This window comes from Labrus bergylta, chromosome 21, assembly GCF_963930695.1.
Source record: "Labrus bergylta chromosome 21, fLabBer1.1, whole genome shotgun sequence".
Lineage (NCBI taxonomy): Eukaryota > Metazoa > Chordata > Actinopteri > Labriformes > Labridae > Labrus > Labrus bergylta.
The window spans coordinates 19426918-19449966 of record NC_089215.1 but is presented as its reverse complement, the minus strand read 5'-3'; the positions used below and the strand labels follow the sequence as shown (position 1 = coordinate 19449966).

Sequence of the window (23049 nt, the reverse complement as noted above, 5' to 3'; positions counted from 1 at the left end):
TGCTGAATGTGTTCTTACAGGAAAACCAGTTTTTATCACTTTATGACCCTTTACCTTTGCCGTACTGTGTCTCATTCAGATGTGTGTGCATGTGATGAAGCAGAAGAAGTGCCACTATATCGGAAACTGCTCGTTCGCCCACAGTCTGGAGGAGAGGGACGTCTGGACGTACATGAAGAACAACAGCTGTAAGATCGGCTTTCACGTCGAAACTCTGCATTTTATCAGTGCATTTAGAGTTCTAAATGTTCTAAAGTTTCTTAAAATTTTCAAACAATATAACAGAAGACATGTAAAGAGAAAGACACAACCAAAAAGGACTCAAATCAACCACTACAAAAAAACAAACCAAAACAGACAATAAAATTAAAACCAGAAAAGGCAAATAAAATAGGACATAAAATACCCCATGTCCTCATCATGCTCACTTCAAGGTTTTATTATTTATCTGCTAGAGTCCATTAAATGTAAATCTAGCCTCAGCCTGAATGGGAATGCCCAGTGCCCGTATTCAGTCCAGAGCGCTTCCAATTCTGGTAAGAGAATCCTTTTGACAATAAAAAAAGACTCTCCGTGGGGAGCATTTAGAGTTCTCAGTATACACGCTGAATACAAAAGGAGTGGGGTTGCAGGATCTGTACATCCCATATTGAATTTTCATCTTTCATCTCTTAAATTTAATTTGAAGTTTTACTTTGAATAAATGAGTTAAATCAGAGCAGAATGTAGTTGTATAGCCAAACTGTATTTATTTAAACCTGCTATTAGATTTCTCCTCTAAACTGTGTCCTCTTGCCTACCGCTACAGTCATTATAATTATTTTTGATTGAAGTGCCCTCCCCTCTCCACTTGCACTGATTGTGTTTGAATAACCCTCTATTCAAGCTAACGGAGGTCTTTGCCTCTTTTTTCTCTCTCCTGTCTTCCCTCACCCCTCCACAGTGAGAGATATGCAACAGATGTACGAACTGTGGCTTCAGCTCACCAATCAGAGCCGACGCACAGACAGCTCGGCAGTAACCCCGCCCCCAGAGGACAAGCAGGTCACCATAACGGCAGATTACACAGAAGGCATTGTGAGTGGCGGTAAAGAATTTCACAGATGAAGAAAAAAAAAAGTTAATCTGCACACAGAACATTAGACCGTTTCATGTGAGTTTATAGAAACTGACTACTCCACAAATATGTGGGTAAGAGTGTGAGAGTTGACCCGTGTGCGTGTGTGATTTCAGGGAGTCCGCGGTTTGTCAGAGGGGGACGATCTCTGAAGTTGAATAGAGGCAGCTGATCAGCGCTAAGCTGCAGACAGAAGGACGGACCTTTGATACCAGCCACAACTCAACATTCTGTCATCTTACCTGTCTGACCTCCTCGAGCATCCAGACAGTAGTGTGAGAACAAATCGGCACACAACCGCTCACTTATATCAACACGCAATCACAAACACAAACACATCCTCACAGCACATTATGCACCAACCACAGGCACTGACTAACACAAAGAGAAAGCTGCAGTTACACACAGCACTATTAGGTTCCTGTTTAGTTTATACCACAGAAGTTCCACAGACAACTCGTTTACCCTGACTAGAAAATAATCACCCGGTGTTCCCTAGTGCTCTTCGACTTAGTGTCTTTTCTTTTTCTCAACTTCTCGCAGCACTGACTCAATTCTTTTGGTGGGCGCGCTGGTCGCAGCTCGTACATTTTGCTTGGTGATAGTTCAAAAATATATTTGAAGCTCGGCACTAATATGTTTAAAGTTTAAAAAAAAAAAAAAATTACTTTGTGGTGCCAAAATTGCCGAGCGCTCAGTGCTGTCGATGGCTAACGAGACTGAAGAATCTATGAAGGGATGTAAAAAAAATATATATATAACTATAGTGTTCTGGGTGGAAACTTGTCTTTGAGCAACCAAATCCTACTCTCCCTCCTTTATGGGAACACAGTGAGAGGGTCAGAATAACTTTGTAGGGATTCATTATTCTGAGTGGTTTCTTTTATTTTTTATTTTTATGGGGAGTCGTTACTTCCCTGTTGTATTGTCTGCCATATTGGTAGAGTGCTTTGAATGTAACGCCTGCATGGGCCTTTAAAACTAGGAAATTAGTCATTGAAAACATTGCTGTGGTTGTGGAATGTATACGTGGTAAAGAACATTTACATGCCCCAAAAACAAGCTGGTGTAACAGCAGTTCCTCTCTTTATTGATATAAAACAACCCCGGTTAAAAATCATACCAACAGCTCCTTGATGGCATGAGAACACACACAAACACACACACACACACACATTCTCACATATTATCCTCGGAGTTGCTTTCAGCCGACACCCAAGTGAATCAAAGTATACCTGAATTTCAACCTCCTTTAGGTTGACACAAAGGGGGAGATGAAAATATCTCAATAAATTACCTGTTGCTAAGGTGCATGTGGCTAATGGCTCGAAGCAGTTGTTGCCAAAGCGACCAAGGTGCTATTTACCATCGTTACACTGCACTGGTAAGAAGCGTTGAGACATGCAGGCGGTGTAGAAGGGTTACAGAGGAGCGAGTGCAGGAGACATATGCACAGTGCTGCTCTCAGCAGTAGATCAGTTCAGACCACAGATGCCCATAAATAAATCATGACCTCAGTTTGACTGAAGCCCAGTGAAAACACCGAGCATGAAAAATTCTGTCTTGTAGTAATTTAAAGAAAAAAAGATGTCAATGTGAACGAGTATTTCGAGCGTGAGAAGCAGGGATAAGGTGTCTAGTTAAAAATGACCGTTATAAAGATTGTATTTCTCTCTAGTTTATGGTGATGATAGTAAAGATTATTTGAAAGTTAGGGGCGAGGTGCCACCTCTTCATTTGAACTTGGGTCATTATTTCACTAAAAAACCAATCACGCCCCCGCAGCCTTTCCGATGGAAACCTGTGTTCTCCATATGCATGGTGTTGTATTCCTGTTAGCTGACGGTAGCCCCTAACATTAGTCTGCATTATGGGAAACCTGCTAGTCCCATACAGGAAAACAATACATACCCCATATTGTGCCTATAAACAACACATCAACATGTGACACACACACACACACACACACACACACACACACACACACACACACACACACACGCTGGCAGGACACCTGTCGCTATCTTAATCAAGCCTTTACTGTTGAAGGAGACACAACGGAGGTGTGTCTTTATTCAGATACATAAACATGCATATTATACATATTTACAAACTATGGTATAAAACTAATAATAATTGATAACTTAGCAGTTAAGCTTAATAAATATATAACCTGAAAAGCTGTATTGATTACATAGAAGAACTTCTTGTTATTGAGGTATTGCTATATGACATGTATCGCTGAACTAGATGACTATAGTGACTTTTTTTTTTGAAGGGTTATCCCTTAAAATTTTGTAACTTTTCCTTCTTTGCGGGTTGTTTCAGACGGGGTTTGTGAGAAATGGTTTGCAGCAGAGATTGATTTGAGTTTCAGGCTGAATGTGTGGAAAAAGATCGGCGTTAAACTGAGTGACTGAACTGGAAGCACAGAATATAGAAAATATTCCTGTTCTCCAATATTACGATCAAAATGAAGAGAAGCTGTACTTCCTATTTTAAGTCAACTAAACTGAACCAATGGTTTCAATTCTCAAATACTGATTTATTTTATAAATATCGATAGGCAATCAGCGCCAAAGAAAACAACGGTGAATTGGTGCAAAACTCAATGCAGAAGAGACAATTGACCTGTGGACACTCCCCTGATCTACAGCACAGTCTCGAGTGTCTGGGATGTTTGAAATGTTATTGTCTCGAGCTCTACATTCAGTTCAGTAGATGAATAGTAAAAAGGTTTTGATATAAAGGGTGTAGCGTCTTCTAATGACATAATCCCTTAGGAAAATTTAGGTTTAAAAGCAAAGCACTGGTCAAGCCGAATGTGGCTCTCTGGTCAGTTTTGCGGGTCACTCTGCGACTGTTAAGTGGGATCGTTGATTTTGAACCCCCCCTTGTCTGAGACAGCCCGGGTATTAGCTTCTCTGAGGGATCGTATTACTACTCCTAGTATTATGATGAATATGATGACGATAATGATTGCTATCTATTGACTATTTCTATTTCTTCTCTATATGCTATTGATATATGTACGTTATTTGCAATGTATAACTCTCCTTATATATGTATCCATGTATGAATATAATAATGAACAGTTATATGCGTCTGTGTATGCAGCAGTGCACAGCTCGCTCTGAGAGGCAGCGAGCGGGGAAACGTCCGGCTTCTGATGAGTTCTGTAAAGGCACTTTGAGTCATCAGCGGCGGACGGCTGTAGGTCGTTGTTACTACTAGACGACAGTAGACCTGCTAGATATGAATGTTGTCTGAGCTCTGCTTGTAGGTATAAGGATTGTTTATGCACTGGACAAAGGTAAACACTTTAATTGATGACTTAAGAGAACAGTTTCACCCTTTGGCAGTGTCGTAGTTTTGAACCAACAAACAGAGCTCTGTGCTCGCTGCCTGTGCTGCATCAATGTTTATATTGATTCAAAGACAAATCTCTGGAATCAAAAGCATACACAGGAGCCTATATACTCCCGTATAGCGCCTTATTCGATATACTACACCTATAAGATGATACATACCCCTATTGTATAATCCTGCTTACTATATATACACTATATGATACCTGATACCTATTATAATACTTAGACACCCTTTATAAGGTAATTTAGATAAGAGATGGTGGAGCTGGGTTTTTTTTTCTGTGGCTGTGGTCAGTAATGTGTTCCCATCTTGTATCTCAGGTTGTTGTGAGGAGAACGCTGCACACTCAAATGCTCTTTTTCATTTAGTTAATGTCTGTTAAAGGATATTTGCAACACGTTTAGTATGAGAAATGAACATCAGCAATGATGAGGCTTGATAAATTTTGACTTTGGCTTTACCAGACGGTTGCCGAGCAACATCGGAAAGTAAAAATAACATAAGTATACACTGATTAGTGAACATTTTTTTAATAGTTGTGTTGCAGAAAAGAAGAAAAAGCATTTGAGGGGAGGCTTCCTCCTCAACTGTTGGAGAGAGTCCAGCATGTATGATGTAACTGACACACAGAGAGAAAAAAAACGGAATACTTGTGCTGTGTGTTTGAGTGCAGCAGAATCATGACAAACTTAAGGGGAGGCTGTGCACGTAACAAATCACACATACTTTAATTTCTTCAACTCAGACTTTGTCTTGAAAACATTAAGAGTGTGTGTTTTGGTGTTATACTTCACTTCACTGTGTTAATGCAGCAAATACAGCTGATTGTAATCATTTTAATAAGCTGAGGAATCAATCCAAAATACCAGAAGCTTGCAAGACGAAGACTAATCCAGTTCTGTAAAACAATGAAAACAATTCCATTTGCACATCCAAAACAAATGTTCTGCGGTGTGGAAATGTAATTGTTTGGTTGGGATTTACTTTAAAGCCTCTTAAAGCTTATCTTTTTCCACTCACTGATTAAAAAACAGCTTTTGTGCAGGCTAGAGCATCTGTTTTGGTTACTGCTTCCTGCTGCAGGTTAATAAATGTAGCCGTTCTCGACTGTGGGAAAAGTTTCTGATCAAAAAACTTTTCCTGTTTTTGTTTTTGAAAATTTGACACACCCTGTCTTGTGCTTCCCCTATAACCAGTTTATGTCGCATGATTCTCTCTATCTACACAGCCACATAAAAAAAAATCTTCATTTATTGGTTTTCAATCAGTTAAAAACAATTGGCTATTAGAATTGTTTTCAACCACACAGATAGAGGAACCAGGGTTGTTAGAAGTGGAAAAATCAAGGCCTCTTTTTGTACTGTATTTTTACATTTTGTTGTTTTATGTTTTGTTTCACCTTCTGGACTTTGTTTTCTCTTTTCCCCTCCCTGGTTGGAAGTTCATGATCACACAAGTGGACCAAATCTCTTGAAAGCATTTAATAAACAGACTGTTTTAGAAAAAAAAAAAAGGGAGTGGGTTTTTCTTTTATCTTTGCATCAAACTCACTTTTCCTTCCCCGAGGAGACTTACATGACATGTTGCTGATAATTATTTGGTAATAGTTATGAATTAATTTATAGTTATGGGTCATTGTCTATTTGTAATTTCAAACCGTTTCAAATTGAGGAAGAGGGTCTCGGCTCTATTAACAGAATCCATCATGGTTGATCATAGAGCGTCACACTGTATGCTGTGACTGATTAATCGTTACAGTCTTTGAGTCATGTTTTCCCTCCTTTCATCACTATTGAAAAGGTTTCTGTGCTGAGAAGGGACGAGGGGATTTAACAATGAAAAAATTGAAGATACATACAGCAGACTGTTGAAGCCCCTTAATAGCAGGTGAAGAGCCTCGATTTATATATTTTTTAGACACAGATTTGGTCTCCCATCTTTTACTATTAAAGACATGTTAGGAATGGATTTTTTCAAGGTTTATTTTTGGACTTTTTATGCCTTCTATTTAGAGATAGGACAGTCGATAATGTCAGAAATCTGAGAGAGAGAGAGAGTGGGGAATGATATGCGGGGAAAGGAGCCACAGGTCAGATTTTAACCCAGGCCACCCGAGGACCTTTGAGGACCATGGCATCCGTACATGGCGCGCCAAACTAACCACTAGGCTACCAGCGTAGCAGGAATGGACTTCTTAATAGCCAATATAAACATTGAGAACTGTTAAAGCATGCAAAAACTTCTCAAACACTTGCAAAAAAACTTGTTAAGAAGATTGTTATATGAAAGAATCAGAGGGTAAATGACTGTTAAATTCTTCTATTTCAATAAAATGTGTTTACTTGGGACAGTTGAGAGCTGATCTTGGTCAGCCTTTGATTGTGACTGGAGAGCTATGATAGGTGATAAGAGTAAGTGACACTTTTATTGTCTCATTGTTATTCATCTACTTCAGTGAATGAAATGAATGTACAGCCTTGGTTAATAAAACATTTTAAAAAACTGGACCCTGTATGGAATTGATATTACATTTTTGAATGCACTCATTTATAAACTGGTTCTTATTTTTTTATTATTTTCTCTACACTTGTGTTAAATCAGGTATAAGAACAATACTATCAATACTATGCAATGTGATTTTACTACAGTGATTTAGAATGCTTTTATTGCAGGATATCAAGATGACAATCATAGTTAAAATGTTCAATGATCTTTTCAGGGTCAATCTGTTAAAATCACCTACAGCCTGCTGATGTAATCATCTTTGAAACCGTCAGCTCGACATGAGGCTTTCAAGGTTTGTAATGATTATCAATATTCATCTCTGCATTTAACACACATTTCTGTAGTTTCACACTTGAACTGTAAAGCCATTGCCAATCTTTCGCAATGTTATTTAAGATAGGACCCAGAGGACATACAGTCCTGGACATGTAGGAACATATTCATACATAATGACCCGAGACAGCGTCACGGTCGAGATGAGGGTTAGTTAAGTGTAACACACGTGTCACTAGTGGGCTCACAAAAAACAGTAGTGCACGTGGAAATATTCTCTGCAGCCTTCTTCAGTCCGAGCACTTACAAATTACACACCTTTATTAAATGGACTCATGTATTTCCTTCACTGGACATGATCATAGTCAAATTTAAATAATGAGCTAAAGGCTGTAAGGTGTGTCATTGTCACGTTTGAAGACACACCCAAGTGGACATGAGCCATTATCAACGTAGACTAATTGATTCACCTGAACGTCATCTGCTAAAGAAGTTGAAAGGTAGCATACTCCGAATTATATGTAGACTATACACACAACTAAGGCACTAAACACTCACCTTAAGTCCCTGCAACAGGAACTGTATAGGCTATAACCTATGTATGCACACACATGTATTTAATTCATATATACATTTGTGTGTGTGAAAAGCCTACATTGCTCTGTGACCTTTTCATAGTAATAGACATGTGTTGTTATTAGGCTATTTGTAATTCACCAGACAATAATTTGTGATATTTGTAATATTATTTCGTGTTTTATATCCAATTTATTAGCTTATATAACTGTCCTCATTTGGGCTCTCCACTTTTTTCCCTTAGGTAACAGAAACAGAGTTTGAGATTGGCTTTCACGGTTGTGATAGAAACGCACTTTGACCAATAGACGCTCTTTCCGTCGGGAGGTGGTTGAGGTAAGTTGCTGATTGGTTGGACGGGAGCTGGGGGAGCGGGACTCCATTAAGTAACTTGCGAGTTCACAGAGTATGAACCGTCTGCGTTTTGATATTTTCTACAGGTTATGAAAGCTGCCAGGCGAGGGTAAACGCCAATCGACCTCACTGGTCTTGTGTGGTCTGCTTTTACTTTATTTTACTCTTTAAAAGCTTCATCAGAGCAACTGATTAACTCTGAAATCATTTGTTATTATTGCAATATATAAGCAAGGAACATGACTACAGAGATCCCGGAGATTTTCAAGGCTATTCTTGAGCATCCATTTACTCTCCCGAACTTTGACGAAAATGGTAAGTGGCAGTCAATTAAAACAGTGAATTTATCTCCTTTGGTTTTCAATTCAAGACACATGCATCCCCGAGACCTACTAATTTATGTGTCTGCCGAAGTACTTTTTAAAGTATCTGCAAACAACTGCGTGTTTGTTGCGTAATCCCTGTCATCTGAGCTACAAGGGAATTAGTCCGCCTGCTGGACCTAGGTGTCTGTTCCCAGGATCTGGCTTGAATCCAAAGGTTTGGCGAATTATTTTAATGAACCTCCCTCAAAAAAAAACAAAAAAAGCTATTTATACCTGCATTCCAATTAGATAGGCCTAACCGCAAGCCTGAAAAAAAAGAGAGTTTGTGCACCTGTTGGGGCGGCTGTGGCTCAGTTGGTAGAGTCGCCGCTTCAGGTTCTGGGCAACGTGTCCGATGTGTCCTTGGGCAAGACACTTAACCCTGAATTTCTCCCGCTGCTTCAGTGGCGGTGTATGAATGGATTAGTTACTTCTGGTGGATGATACAACATAGCGACCACTACCATCAGGGTATGAATGGGTGGGTGTGACATGTGGTGTAAAAGCGCTTTGAGTAGTCGGAAGACTAGAAAAGCTCTATATAAGCTCAAGTCCATTTACCTCTACCTTTAAATCTTTAATTTTTTTTAGAGAGGCACTGACATGAAGATCGATCAGGAAAACAGTTTCTTTAGCTAATGTTAATGAATGACTCACCATTAGTTTACTTGAAATCCATACATTAGCCTAACAAACCTGGATAACCTCATTTCTGCATTTCCATCGATTGCTAATGTTGCTGATCATTACAGTCATGTTTTGAAAGCAACACCTCAAGCATAAAGAAACGTCAACAAACAGCCACTCAGGCTGCTCTGATCTCTTAGGCATTTCTGTGAAACCCAGTGCAAACAAGTCTCAGTGCAAAATGGTGACAAAACCAGACAGGCCTCTCTCTCCGTTTGAATATTCTTAAACAAATGGAACCTTGCCGCTTTGAGTTCAAGTTGAAGTTATCTTTATTAGTCAAATGCACAACATAACAGGCAAAGCAGTCATAGCTGGCAATGACATTTTTATGTTCCAAGCTCTCCTTAACAATGCAAAAATAAAAAAATAGTATAGAAGATAAGAGTAACAACGTACAGTGCAATTAATAACCAAAAAAATAAAATAAAACTAGAATATATGTACAGTAAATGGGGAGCACATGTTTAAAGGCTAATTTTGAGAACTCTGCCGCATTTTTATTTCTCTGAAAGATCCTGCAGGTGGGACATAGTGACCTAATAAAACAATGCACCATGAGGGATAAAAATAACATCGATGGTCCTTTGAATTATCCTGGTGATTTATGGTTGAATATAGGTGGTGCTGGTTCTCTGTTTTAACTCTGTGTTTGTTTGTCACATGGTGTCATCTGCCAGTATTGAGTGGATGTTTTTTGTTTTGTTTTGTTGGCTTTTGTAGCTTCATGATTTAATCACTAGAGGGCTCTGTTAGACCTAATTCAGATTAAAGTTGAATATCTTGTGTTACAATGACAGCTGTTTTGTTGCTGTCTGCCCTAAAAAAAAAAGGGTTTCAAAATATTTTGCAGGCTTGGATGTATATTGCTACAGCAGATTTTTTTTTTTTCAAGAACCCAGCTGAAAGTAGACTATAATAACTGACCTGTCAATAATGTAATTTGTCTTCTGGTGAAAGGTCTGTGATGTCCCCAACTGTAACCATATAAAGCATAAAATGTAACAAGGCTGCTAATCACAAACTATTTAAACATATTTGATTATTTCAAGGCTGTAAGAGCAATTTGAGGACATTCATATTATCTGTTTTAATGAGATGTCTGAGATGCAGGCATGAAGGAACATAACACATGTCACATGACTTTGATACCAATGTGGAAATTCAATTTGAGCATTGGCATAACTGGTGTTTTACCACTCTGAAAAATACATCAGAATAATCTTACAGTCCTGCTGGCCAACAGGGGAACATGATGTACAGGAAGACACAGAAACACATGAGTAGCCATGACAGAGCAGATTTCATTCTTATTCATCTGATAATGGTTAGCTTCAAAGCATAGAAGTAGTGTGGTTATATTTTTAGATTGTGTATAATGTAGCACCTACAGAAAAACATGTTTATGTTTTAAGTATGATCTGATCCACGGGCTCAGGAGCTGTTTTCTTCTCTCACACTGTCTGATTATATTCACTGTTTCAGATGCTGAATTATAACTTTTTATGAGAAACACCCACAGTCTGTAAAGTTCCCAGCAAAGAAAATACGCAGCAAACTTTACTGAGTGTAATACATGAATGTAACTTCATGTTTTAAATGACCAGTTATTTCATTTTTTTTCTCTCCTACTGCACGGCCATTACTTTTTCAGAGAAACCATTTACTTTTAATTCTTTGCCAGGATTGTAACCTGATTGAATCTATAGTCTTCCATGTAGCACACATGAGCCTGTTTGTGCTGTATGGCAGTCAAAGTCTATACATTTGACCTATTTTACAGGTACTGTAACTTTAAACAACTCATTGTGATGGTTGGTGCAGAAAAGAGCCCCTAGGCATCTCAGAGAGAAATCTGTCAATACAGACAACGTTAGGAGACTTATTAATCATCAATCGTTAATTGGTTAAAACTATCAGTGTGCTTTCAACTTTTTAAAGAGTGTATTTATGTGAAGTAACAAGCAGAGAGGATGTTTCTGCCTCATCACTTACACACAGGCCTCTGAACAGTTCATGGTAACATAACATTAAAACAGGGTCATTAAAGACATTTTGACTAGAGATACTTCTTAAGTAGTTTGTTGATCTTTTCTCAAAGGCTTCAAATGAAGCACTGTGGAATGTTTGCTCACTGTATCATCTGACCTTGAAGGTTCTGTTTTTCCATGTCGTGCCTAAAACAGAGTGTGTGATTGTGTGTGTTGCTTGTAACACAAGCTTGTAACACAAGCAACATGTAAGAAAAACACTCTTCCCTCCTTTACAACCTCCTCAAGTTGGACTGTCGTGAGCTACCGTTTGCTGCTCATCTTACTGAGGTTGGAACAGACTCTGTGACCAAAAAAGCAAAACACACACTGCTCTGGCTGATGTTTAGGGTATTCAACTGAATTCATATTTCAGGCGGAACAGGATGTTCTCCCAGTAGATCTGTGTTTTTAGAACACATACATCCTGTTTTGTTTCCTCAATAATAGTACAAAATATAATGTTTCCACACTTTAACATATAGCCTAAGGATCAAGAAGTTGTTATGCTGTTTATTTGTATTTTTATTTTTTTTGCTGTTGTGGCAACTACGAAGTTAGGCTATGGTGTGTAGACCTTTGCCTGTATGTTGGGCTGCATGGGGGAAGGCTTCATTGGACACAGCTCGCAGATCATGCAAAAGCCAACGCTGCACATGTTTTGGCATGTGAAAGGAGCTGCTGATGCACCATATATAACGTGTCTGGCTATACGTTGCATGTCCCTCTATAGACATTGTTCTGACATGTGTTAAATCGCGAACGGAATGTCTTGAGAAAAAAGGTGAAAGGGGGCAAAGGCTATAATTATAGAGGAATGCGTATTGCACTGCAAATAACCGACGTTTTCACTGACGGTTACCGCATAAACCTTTTTATGTCGTATAAAGTCATACGTATGCGTTTGTCTGTGCCTTTTAATATGAATATATTCAACGCGGACACTAGAAAAGCAAACTTGGACCGCACCGGTCACTGCAGTGGAGAATTAGGTCAGACTGGACAGCTATACGAGTTAACGTGTTCTACACGTGACATCTTGTGTGACTGTGTCAAGCTCAACATATATAATTCGGTCAACCAATGAGATCTCAGGTAGCGTTCTACTGGAGACCGTGATTGGCTGCTGACTGGAATCCCCGCCTTCATTTTTAATGAATATTCATAACAACTGGGCTCAGTCCGCTATTCGTCAACACAGAGCTAGGAGGGGAGGAGGTGGATATCATATCACATTCTTCAAGCAAGTGGGACAAAAACTCGGCAAAAAATTTTGATGCTCCTACCTCAGATGTTTGTTTGTTTTTTACATTTAAGCTTGTTTTCTTTGTAAGACGTTAAATCGAGCCACGGTCCGTAGTGAAACCGGCTTGATAGCTCTAACACTGTCGAGCAAACAGGACTGTTGCTGAGCTAGCTTCTTGGTCAACGACAACAACAAGCGGCAAAATGTCGGGAGAGCCAATTGTTGTCACTCTGGAAACGGCCACCGGGGCCCCGAGTTCATTCCCGGTGGTTTTGAAGAAAGTAATGGAGATGCCTCCGCCGAATATACTGGACGGAGACGACGGTACGTGCAGTGAATGAGCGGAGAGGACCGGGATGTAGCACAGGCTAAACACAGGAGACCAGATGGTATCATTACAATGTAAAGGACATTGTGTCCCGGTCCATTTGCGGACCCTTGACTTTGTATGTTACCTACCTGGTGTGCGGGGAAGAGAGCTTTTATATGCCTGCTTAATAAGATGACAATATTGTTTTGTTGCAATTGATAGTTTAAACAGAAACATGTGGTGGCATAATGCTTTGGCTTTTTATTGTTGGAGTAAATTAAGAACATACTTAGACAGGTTGTCAGATGTGTTTTTAATGTTTCATGGACTTTCAGAATCAACCTGACACTTCACCACAGCTTCTAGTGGTCAAAATGGTTTCTAAATAAGTTTCCTCACTACCATCCAGACTTTTCTAATCCGCTCTCATTTGTGTTGGTGTTTTGTTGACAGGAAGTTCCTTTAACCCAATACAGTCATTGTCATTTCTTGCTGTTACATCATCCCTGACTTGCTCTTACAATATGTAAATAAACTTGTGTATTTTCGTTTCATGAAAAACAAAACTCTCATCTTATCTCACATCTTCTTAATTTTAAGAAAATGTTTTCCACATTTGCAAGATGTGATAATTTTAATGGAAAGCAATGAAACAAGTACTGAAATCAGTGAGGAAGCTCAGCTGGTGCATTGGCTGCAAAAGTTGCTGTTAAATTGAGAGGTTTTATAGCAACTTTGAGTTGAAAACTTTTCACCTATCATTGTTTCGATGGGGCCCTTTTTCTGTAGATAGTTAAATAAATATCAGTGTTTCCCCAACCATTATATTAGGGGAATATGCGGCCCTTGAAGGTCAAGTAAAACAAAAAAAATATATATATATTTATTATTTTTGGGCTTCTTGTGCCTTTATTGTAGAGATAGGATAGCGGATGGAGTCGGTATTCAGGGAAAGAAGTCATTTAAGGATACCTTTCCGATAGAACAGGACAGCTTGTCTTTAAAAGTATCCCATGAACACCAAGATTCCTTCAAGTGTTTGTGTCGGCATGTCGGCGTGTGTCTCTCCCCCCCCTTCCCCCAAAGCTGTAAACCTAGGAAACACTGAATATAGTTCTGGGTTCAGCACCAATTTAGCTCTCTGCAAGGGGTTTCTGTTGGGTAAAAAAATAGAAAAAGTCCTATTTATTTTAAAGGGGAAAATATGTGCTTGGTTAAGAAGCACTTCTCCCCCATGACACTGGACACATAATGATTTTGTCAACATGGGCCATGACTTCTCTGTGAAAACTGTTTCTGACGTGTGTGTCTCTTCTTGTGTTTCAGACACTGACAAAGACAAGCTGGGTCTGGGAGATAATGTTGACCTTGGAGGAGGGAGTGATATGGGTCCTTCGGCCGCCCTGACCCCCGCTATCTGGGAGAAAACCATTCCCTATGACGGAGAAAACTTCCACCTGGAGTACATGGACCTTGAAGAGTTCCTCATGGAAAATGGCATAGCCACATTGCCTGACGAGGACGCCCTAAAGGGCAGCCGGGAAGGTGCTGTTAAGACGGAGAAAATAAAAGCCATCCCCTCTACACAGCTGAAGGTCACAAAGTCAGTGAATTTGTCCACAGTGTCTCTGCTGCCCATCCAGGAACTGGACAAGTGTGATGAGGAGCTTGTGATCATCAAGAGTGACTCTGAGATCATCTGTGATGTCGCTGCAGGTGAGTGCAGGGTGGAGGAGCAGAGATGGGGGGAGGGGGGGGGGGGCTACAGGGATGATCGAGCTTACAAGTTAGATCCTCTTGTCTGGATAGGGGATTAGGGTTAAATAGAAATTAATTAATTGTCTTAAAAATGACTATTCAGGAAATGTAAATGTTCTTGCAATAATAAAAAAGACCTAATCAAGTATTACTGCTTTGAGTCTGACGGCCTGTCATGTTAGCCTTTAGCCACTTCTGCTACAAATCAGTTACCTCAAAATGCTTTTCTAGCAGTTCAAATCTTACAATTAGGAATGTCATTAGGCTCTCACGCCGATTTCAGGCAAACATGATTTACTGATGCACTGGACTGATTTCTTATGGTCAGTCTACCCTGGAACAAGCACTGGGTGGGGACGGTTGATGGGAAGACAGAAATAGATGCTGGTGCTTCTGCATAGCAAAGATAGTAGAGTTAACAGCCGGACAATCGGCAGTCTGTACATGTTGAACCCTCCCACATTCACTGTAGTGTTTAAGAAGAGCAGTCCTACATGTAGCCTTGTTGCAGGTTACTGTCAATGTACACTACTTTTAAATATAAATATACACACATGTATAAACTGGTTATTTCTCAGAGAGGCAGCCTCATCTTTTGTCCCTAACTGACATTTTCTAAAGCTCAGCCAATCATAACTTTTTTTCATATGAAGTCTGTTTTTACGTGAAAAGATACTAAATATTGATATAATTTCCAAAAAGCAATATCTTCTGCAGATGTTCAATATTTCAGTACTCATGTTCCTCTTCTATTAACTCAGAGGTGACCACCGAAGACGAGAGAGCAACACCCGAGCCCGTCGACCCTGATGAGATTGAGGTGGATATGAATTACGAGCCAGATCCCACAGACTTGGTCCTGTCCAGCGTGCCTGGAGGCGAACTCTTTGACCCCCGCAAGCACAAATTCACTGACGATGAGCTCAAGCCTCAGCCTATGATCAAGAAGGCCAAGAAGGTGTTTGTGCCTGAAGAACAGAAGGTATGCTGAAGGAGTGTTTTAACAGTTAACATCACTTTGTTTTAGCTGTTTTCTTTATCGAAAAACACCCAAATAAGAGGCAGAATTAAGCTTAAAGTAATGACTTTTACATTTTAAATAATTGTGGATATCACAGTGGACTAATCTTAGACAACTGTAAACGAGTGTATGTTGTGACTTTGGCTCATGTGTTTATAAAAACTCCTTTCCTATTTTTAGTTGGTTATGAAAAGACAGAAATGATAATGATGGCATGCAAGTTAAACGAGACAATGAGGAATATTAAGATTGATTATTTCTATATAGTAATTTAATGTCCACTCTGCTACTTGGTTGGTGTCAAATGAGGCAGCTACACACTGAAACACCCTTAGGTTTACATTTCGATGGTCAAACATTACAATGATAGATTATTAGGTTAAAAGAAAGCTGAATGAGGATGATTCCCTGCTGGATATTTAGGACAAAATCAGGAAAAAGATTACAGGGAACATTGTGGAACATTCATTGCTAGATGTGATTGAGTTTAGGACTTGGGCTAAAATGTGCCTGAAGATTTTGACCAACCCTTGGCAGGCATGCTTCAACATATTGTAAATAAGACAATCAGATATCGGGGTAGAAACCAAGCTTCGTCACAGTCACAACACTTCTACAGTTCTGGAGAGTCACAATGACTCAGCAGCCTGAAAATCTTCAAATCAATGTTTTCTTCCCTCTCCGGACTGCCTGAGAACACAGGCTTTGTTTACAGCACAAAGGAGCCTGGATGTCGGCCATGTTACTCATTTGGGTGTCATCAGAAAGAATGTCAGGATCTGGTGTTTTTTTTTTCTTGATTTACTCTCCTCCTCTCCCCTTCCAGGATGACAAGTACTGGCAGAGGAGGAAGAAGAACAACGTGGCAGCCAAGCGCTCACGTGACGCCCGCAGGTTAAAGGAGAACCAGATCACGGTGCGAGCAGCCTTCTTGGAGCGCGAGAACCAAGCGCTGAGGTCAGAAGTCTCCGACCTACGGAAGGAGTCCACCCGTTACAAGAACATCGCCGGGCGCTACGAGGACAAATTTGGACCACTGTAAGGGACCATGAGAGTGTAACTGGAGCAGACAGCACAGCATCAGTTTCCACACGTCAGGGAAAACACAGAAGCAGTCCTGATTAGGGCTGTCATGATACCAGAATTCGAAACCTCGATACGATTGTAGTATAAAACATAATTTATACTTGTTTTGATGCCACGGCAACAACAATACACTTCATTTTGGGTAGTTTTCTTTTTTTTAATAACCAAAAATTGCAAGTTGTGCAATTCAGCATCCAAATATTTTTGGTCACGTTGGGTTAAGAATAAGATTTGAGATGGGTTTTTTTTAAAGGTTCAGCACTTTTGTATACTATGGGTCAATGATATAATGGGGATGGACATGCATGGTTTTCAAACTGATGGTATTGAAACAAAAGAAACTTTGTGAACACTGTGGTCCTGGTTTTATACAGAATTACCGAACAGCTGTACGGGGAGAGTTAGCCACAGGAAGGGGAGGGAGAGGAATACTCTCATAGGACTGATGTATTGAGTTCAAAACCAGAATCCATGTGACCTTGTGATTAGTAAAATGTTGACCTCTCTCCCTCCTCTTCCTCCTGTCATTCATCCCTTTTCTCTTCTCTTTCAAGCGCCATGCCGGAAGACCAATAGACAACAGTTTGATTTATTCATTTATTTCTCTATGAATAAATAAATCCAACCAGTCGGGGATGGTGTGCAAAAATACTAGAATCGAGCGGATGAAGAAGAGGACGAAGAGGAGGAGAGCATGTGTTAGGGTGTGACTGATGTTGCCATGGCAATAGTGCTTAGAAGCCAGATGCCTGCCTGTATGTTTTATTTCTTTTGCTTTTTTTTTTTTAATGAATCGTTTTTACCCATCCGTGTGAGAGGTTGGCATCGAGAGAAGAGTTTCGAGTCCTTGCCTATGACGTTTGTATGCCTTCAGCCGTAAGAGATCATGTTTCATTTTAATTTTTATGGAGAACTGTGGGTTTTATTTTCATTCTTAAATGAAATGGGTAGTATAAAGTAGCAGTTGGAATAGTTCTGACTAGAAGTCATATATTATAGTTTTGTAGAAACACATTAGCAGCCTGCTTCCAGTTCTTTCCATATTTGATTGAGATCATTGCGTTCAGAGATGCAAAACTTTTGACTGTGACATTTCCAATAAATCAAGCTTCTTCAGGGTATAACAGTGACATGGCAAAAAAAAAAAATACAGCTATGTTCACTTCTCTTCATGTAAAGCGTCGGCGGCACAGAGCTGCTCTGTGCGTTTGTGTCTCACTGTCGCTCTTGTGCCGTAGTAGTCGCCTGCCTCACTCTCTACAAGTGTTCAGTGCTGACTCGTCCTCTCGTGTCTAATGCTTTTGGAAATGTCCCGTGAAGAGTCCTCTCGTGCATTAACTGTAAATAGTTGTAGCATAATATTGGTCTATCTCCACTTTAGTTTCACATGACATTAAAGCCTAAGAAAAGGCTAGTAAAGTCTTTGAACAGCCGCTAAGCCTCCATTCACTCCTTGATGAGTTGACCTCTACTCACAACAACAGAATGTTAAATGTTTTCAGACGTGTGGTTAAGGTAGATGGTTGAGGGGCTTACAGGACTTGAATCAGTGCCTTATTCAAAGGCAGCTGAAGGGGAAATGTTTGACTCTTGAGCCAAAGAGAAGTGAGCTCAGAATGAAGTATGTCGCTAGTTAAATCAAAAAAGCTTCATGAATCACAAAAACGGAATATTCTCCAATACATATAATAGAAAATATCATGGGAATGTATGAAGTGTTTATGAGGCTGTTTCAGGGTATACATTTCTCTCAATCATCTTGTTTTACATTTCTGTCTGAATGTCATCTGTGTTTTTCAGAGGCTTGTGAGCTGGCGGTTTCTCCTGCAGTCTAATTTATTTGATTCATTTTGACAAACGTGTGTAGCCTCAGTAGGTGCAGACTTTATCAGGGCATCTGTTTTCTACAAGGACACACCCCCCCCCACCCCCCCCCCCAAAAAAAACAAACAAACAAACTAACTCTTAAAGCCATTTCAATGCAGTGCACAGTCTGCCAGTTTACAGGGGACATAATGAATAACATAGTATCACATGAAACGTGTTACTAACACTAGGGTACATTTTCTGTCCACTTCTAACAAAAAAAAGGGAACGTTTTGTTTTTCTGTTCTGCTGTGCTTCCTTTCTTAGACGCAGTGACTTTTAACCAAAATACATTCAATATTATGGAAGCGGAAAGGGTTTTTTTGAGTGTGGGGAATGTTATTACAGGAAAAAAAAATACACTTCTGTCGTGAATTTTTTAAACAAATATCTTTTTGTTGCAGTGTGTAAAACTTCTTTTGATTTCACTTCAGTTTTTGAGGTGAAAGTGAGGAGTGACACGATTGTCTCTACAGATTTCTGTGGAAGTGCTCTTACTCCCAGCGTCTCTGATTTCAGTCAGAATAAATCACAAGTGTAATTATAAAATATCTATATTTACCAGAGTTCTATCATGAATGATAATGGTCTTCCTTAATCATTTATTAAATATTTTCTGCTGTAATAAAGATGTCATCTGACTTTTATCTGGAACAGGTCAATTTGTTAACATTGGGGGGCGGGTTGTTTCTAACCTTCCTGGTTCTGTCTTTATATTTCTCTGTATTAAAACATATTGACATTTTGAGTGTGGCTACCTTTTGTGTCTTGTATATACATTATGTAAAAATAAAGTGTTGCTCACAGAGTCTAACAGTGCTGTGTTACTTTATTTCTTTGGAATGATTTTGACAGGTTGCTTGAGTGAAGTGGTTAGAGCTGTTGCCCCTCAGTAAGAAGGTTCCTGGTTCAAGTCCCCTTCGGAAGAGTTTGCAAGTGCTGCCTGTGCATGAGTGGGTTCCTTTCGGGTACTCCGGCTTCCTTCCACAGTCCAGACATGCTTGTTATGTTAATTGGTCTCTAAATCGCCCGATGGATGTGTGGCTGGATGTCTGTCTCTACATGTCAGCCCTATGATTGTCTGGCGTCCTGTACAGGGTGTACCCCGCCTCTTGCCCAAAGAAAGCTGGGTTAGGCTCCAGCAACACAAAGTAGAGAATGATATACTATGGTAAGTGAGCCTATAATTTAGAGCAGTGGTTCCCAAAGTGGGGGTCGCAAGATGCCTTCCATAAAAAATTAAAATATCATTTAAAAGTGCATAAGTATATAATTTTACCCATTTTTATAAATGCACAAAAAGTAGTCCAATGTCATATAAGACAGTATCATTAAGTGAAACGGAAATGAATGTGTACATTTTTTATAGTTTTTAAGCTGTTGTATTATTTTGTGTTACTACTTTTTGGATAGGTTTATTAGTGTGTGTGTGTGGCTGTTGCTACGTCATATACCTAACTAAACACCTCAAAAAACAGTGGGGGGGTCCCCAGTTTCTGTCACCCTTATTTTGGGGGTTACGACCTGAAAAGTTTGGGAACCCCTGATTTAGAGGACAAAAAAAACCCATATGTTTTGCTGCCATACCTGGCCCTCTTTAAATGACATGTAAAAATGTTTTTCTAATAAGGATTGTCTCTGGTTGCTGCCACCTGGTGGAGGAAGTTTAGAGAGAACAAAGTTTCACACTGCTCATAACTTGAGCAGAACAAAGCTGAGTCAGGCGCTGTTGAGCATATTAGACAGTTCTCTACAAAGAGACACTGTATCACTACTGTCTCAGAAGAAGTTAACACAAGTAACTGAATGGTGCATGAAATCTGGTTCATGAAAGACACAAGACTTTGCTAAGTGAACTTTGATGTAGATGTGAATGGCTGACATAATTATGTTTAGCAAATAACAGAAAACTAAATGCAATCAATATCAACCAGCTGTCTGTGACGCACAATTAAAGATTTCATAACAACTTTACGCTGAATGAAGTCTATGAAAGGGTTACAATGTCTTTATATTTTCCATGTCATTTATAGTACACCATCTGGTTTGTTACTGACCTTTCTGGGGTTGTAACACCCTGTAGCTGGACTTCATGTAAGCCTGACCATGAGGATACTAAAGTATCAATACCAAGCAGCCACTCAGAGGTAAAGAAGGAAATACAAAAGAGAGCTTTATTGACAAGTCAAAAAAAAAAAAAAAGTTTCTCTAGGTTTAAAAAAAAAAAAAAAATCTGCAAAAGCCAAACAACCACAACAAAGACCAGGATGTAGCGTCTTCACCTCTTCTTGAAACCATACTTCTTCCTTTCATAAAACAGATCTGTTTTGGAGCTTCCCAAATTCACAATCTTAGGACAGCCATCCCGCTGTAAAAGAAACAAAGAGGAGAAAAAGTTGTTTTATTAACGGTGGGTAAGTAACACTTACTACCTTTAGCTTTCTAAATCCAAATTATTGCAAGTTAAAAAGATGAATATGAGCTGTTTCTGTGCTTAGAAACAATTACAAACAGTGTGCTCACATCTTTCTCCTGGATGGTGCACTCTTTGCAGTAGTAGGCGTCAGATACTCCAGGCCCTCCACAGATGACACAGCGCCCCTGATAGGAGCCGTAGTTACACTCATCACAGATGCGTACCAGCGTGCACGGCCTCACATAGGAATCGCAGATGACACATTTACCGTCACCTTAGAAGGAGCGGGGAAAGGAGCACAGATGACTTATTGTTCCAATGACAAAGCTTTAAAACACTTTTTTCCTCCACTGCTGCTGCACTAAACATGTCAGATCTAAAATCACCGGTTTAGGTTTTAATGTGGTCAGTAGTTATAATACAGCGATGCATGGAGTGGTTTTCTGAATCTTTTACTGATCACAAAGGAAGACATAAACATAACAATATGATGATTTCTAATGACTCGGTTTTTAAAAACACATTTTGTTACCTCAGGAGCCAGTAACCCTGGAACCTTTTGAATATGAAATGTTTTTGATTAATTGTGTTGTTGTTGTTGTAGAATTTATTACTGTAAATATTATTTATCTTATTTTACTTTATCTATTTTATCTTATTTTGGTTGTATTGCACCGCGGGACGGAGACAAACGCAATTTCGATTCCACTGTATGTCTGGCATATTTTGAAAATTGACAATAAAGTTGACTTTGACTTTGTTTCTCTGTTTGAGGGCGATATAACGTTATTCTCTTTTCTTGCTTTATATATTGAAATAAATCTTGTTATCTTTATTCAAAACATACAAAATAAGACGACGATGACAAAGTCCAACAGTCACTCTTTGAGGGTTTACAAAAATACAGTTTGGCATCAGGAAAGTCAAATGAGAGATCTCAAAGTGAACAGCAGGTGACTGAAAAATAATGTGAACCAAAACATGTCAAAACTTAATTAAGAAATGAATCCTTATCTTGTTATTTGTGTGCATCAATTTACAGAAGTCTCACATTGTTTCATTCAGATATTTATAAGTATTCAATCTTAAATTGTTCCTTATGAAGGTTGTTGTTTTTTTGTCTTTTTTCTTGGTTTCTAGTTTAACATCAGTGAGGGAGTGTGTGACTGTGATAATGTATAATTATTTTACAAACTGCACTTAACAATTACAAACGCTACAATATAAATAATGACTTAAAGTTTACACACTGGGTTGAATTAAGAGGGAAACACTTACATTTCTCACAAAGTCTCCCGATAGCTGAGGAATGAAAACAAATAGTTAGTGTTTGAGCTGCTTTAGATCAGAATAAACAGTTGTTTCTCATATTTACATAACAGTAGATTGCGAAAACAATCTGTTAATATTCTGCAAAACTTAAACATAAGACATAAGAATAGCGTCATGTTAGCACCTTGGCTAACATACTTTGAATGAAACCCATGCTCTAAATGTTAGCATAGAAGCTAAAGTTATCTCGAAGAAACAGCAAAACCAGACATCAAGCTGCAAGGTAGAAATCAGTACTAAGTAATATATGGTAAATTATAGATCAAAACATACCGACGCCGGCTTGTTTTCTGCAAAAGATCAAATCTGGATGATGTTTAGCCATTGTCTGCTAACGTAAAGCAAACGCAGCGCTGCTGATTTTCTTCTTCATGAACTTTGACCCGAAAAACTTTGCGTGAGCAGTTTGATTACCGCCACCTAGCGGCTCCAGGACGAAGGAAAAGGGAAATTATTGTCGAGTTTACAATCTAAGTTGTCGAGTGATATACATCCATGATGCATATTTCTCCATATTAGCCTTAAAAATAAATTAAACGACAGTAACAGTTAAACTATTAATTTAATCTAAATATGTGTCTTTCTTTCCAGGGTTTACTTCTGTAAAGAAGTGATAGAAAAGGCCCTGGAAGCTATATACAAGAAATATTCTTTAAAAGAATATTGTCCTTTATGAACTAATTTTTTAAAATGACTTTACTGACTGTTGAAATTATGTCAAAGGGGGGCTGGGTA

General features: G+C 39.1%; 3 protein-coding genes across 5 annotated transcripts in view; 2 read left to right on the top strand and 1 right to left on the bottom strand.

The window, feature by feature from the left end:
• zc3h7bb (zinc finger CCCH-type containing 7Bb) overlaps positions 1 to 6996 on the top strand; it is a 29474-nt gene extending 22478 nt beyond the window's left edge. For both annotated transcript variants that reach the window (XM_065949475.1, XM_065949474.1), the window contains exons 19-21: positions 80 to 188; positions 944 to 1077; positions 1234 to 6996. In XM_065949475.1, the coding sequence (XP_065805547.1) occupies positions 80 to 188; positions 944 to 1077; positions 1234 to 1269 (279 nt within the window). In that variant the 3' untranslated portion in view covers positions 1270 to 6996. The remainder of the gene's footprint in view (positions 1 to 79; positions 189 to 943; positions 1078 to 1233) is intronic.
• Positions 6997 to 8251: 1255 nt separating this feature from the next.
• tefa (TEF transcription factor, PAR bZIP family member a) lies at positions 8252 to 19380 on the top strand. 2 transcript variants are annotated; one of them, XM_020644819.3, is made up of 5 exons: positions 8252 to 8512; positions 14162 to 14551; positions 15355 to 15575; positions 16441 to 16652; positions 17255 to 19380. In XM_020644819.3, exons 1-5 carry the CDS (start codon positions 8437 to 8439, stop codon positions 17274 to 17276), a joined length of 921 nt encoding a protein of 306 aa, XP_020500475.1. In that variant the 5' UTR covers positions 8252 to 8436; the 3' UTR covers positions 17277 to 19380. The 2 variants fall into 2 exon arrangements, with proteins under 2 accessions (XP_020500475.1, XP_020500474.1); XM_020644818.3 differs by lacking the exon at positions 8252 to 8512 and adding an exon at positions 12516 to 12849.
• Positions 19381 to 20714: 1334 nt separating this feature from the next.
• On the bottom strand, positions 20715 to 22722 carry phf5a (PHD finger protein 5A). The gene is made up of 4 exons (XM_020644839.3): positions 22588 to 22722; positions 22261 to 22284; positions 21090 to 21256; positions 20715 to 20934 (listed from the first exon to the last, which is right to left on the bottom strand). Exons 1-4 carry the CDS (start codon positions 22637 to 22639, stop codon positions 20845 to 20847), a joined length of 333 nt encoding a protein of 110 aa, XP_020500495.1. The 5' UTR covers positions 22640 to 22722; the 3' UTR covers positions 20715 to 20844.
• Positions 22723 to 23049: the final 327 nt, after the last annotated feature.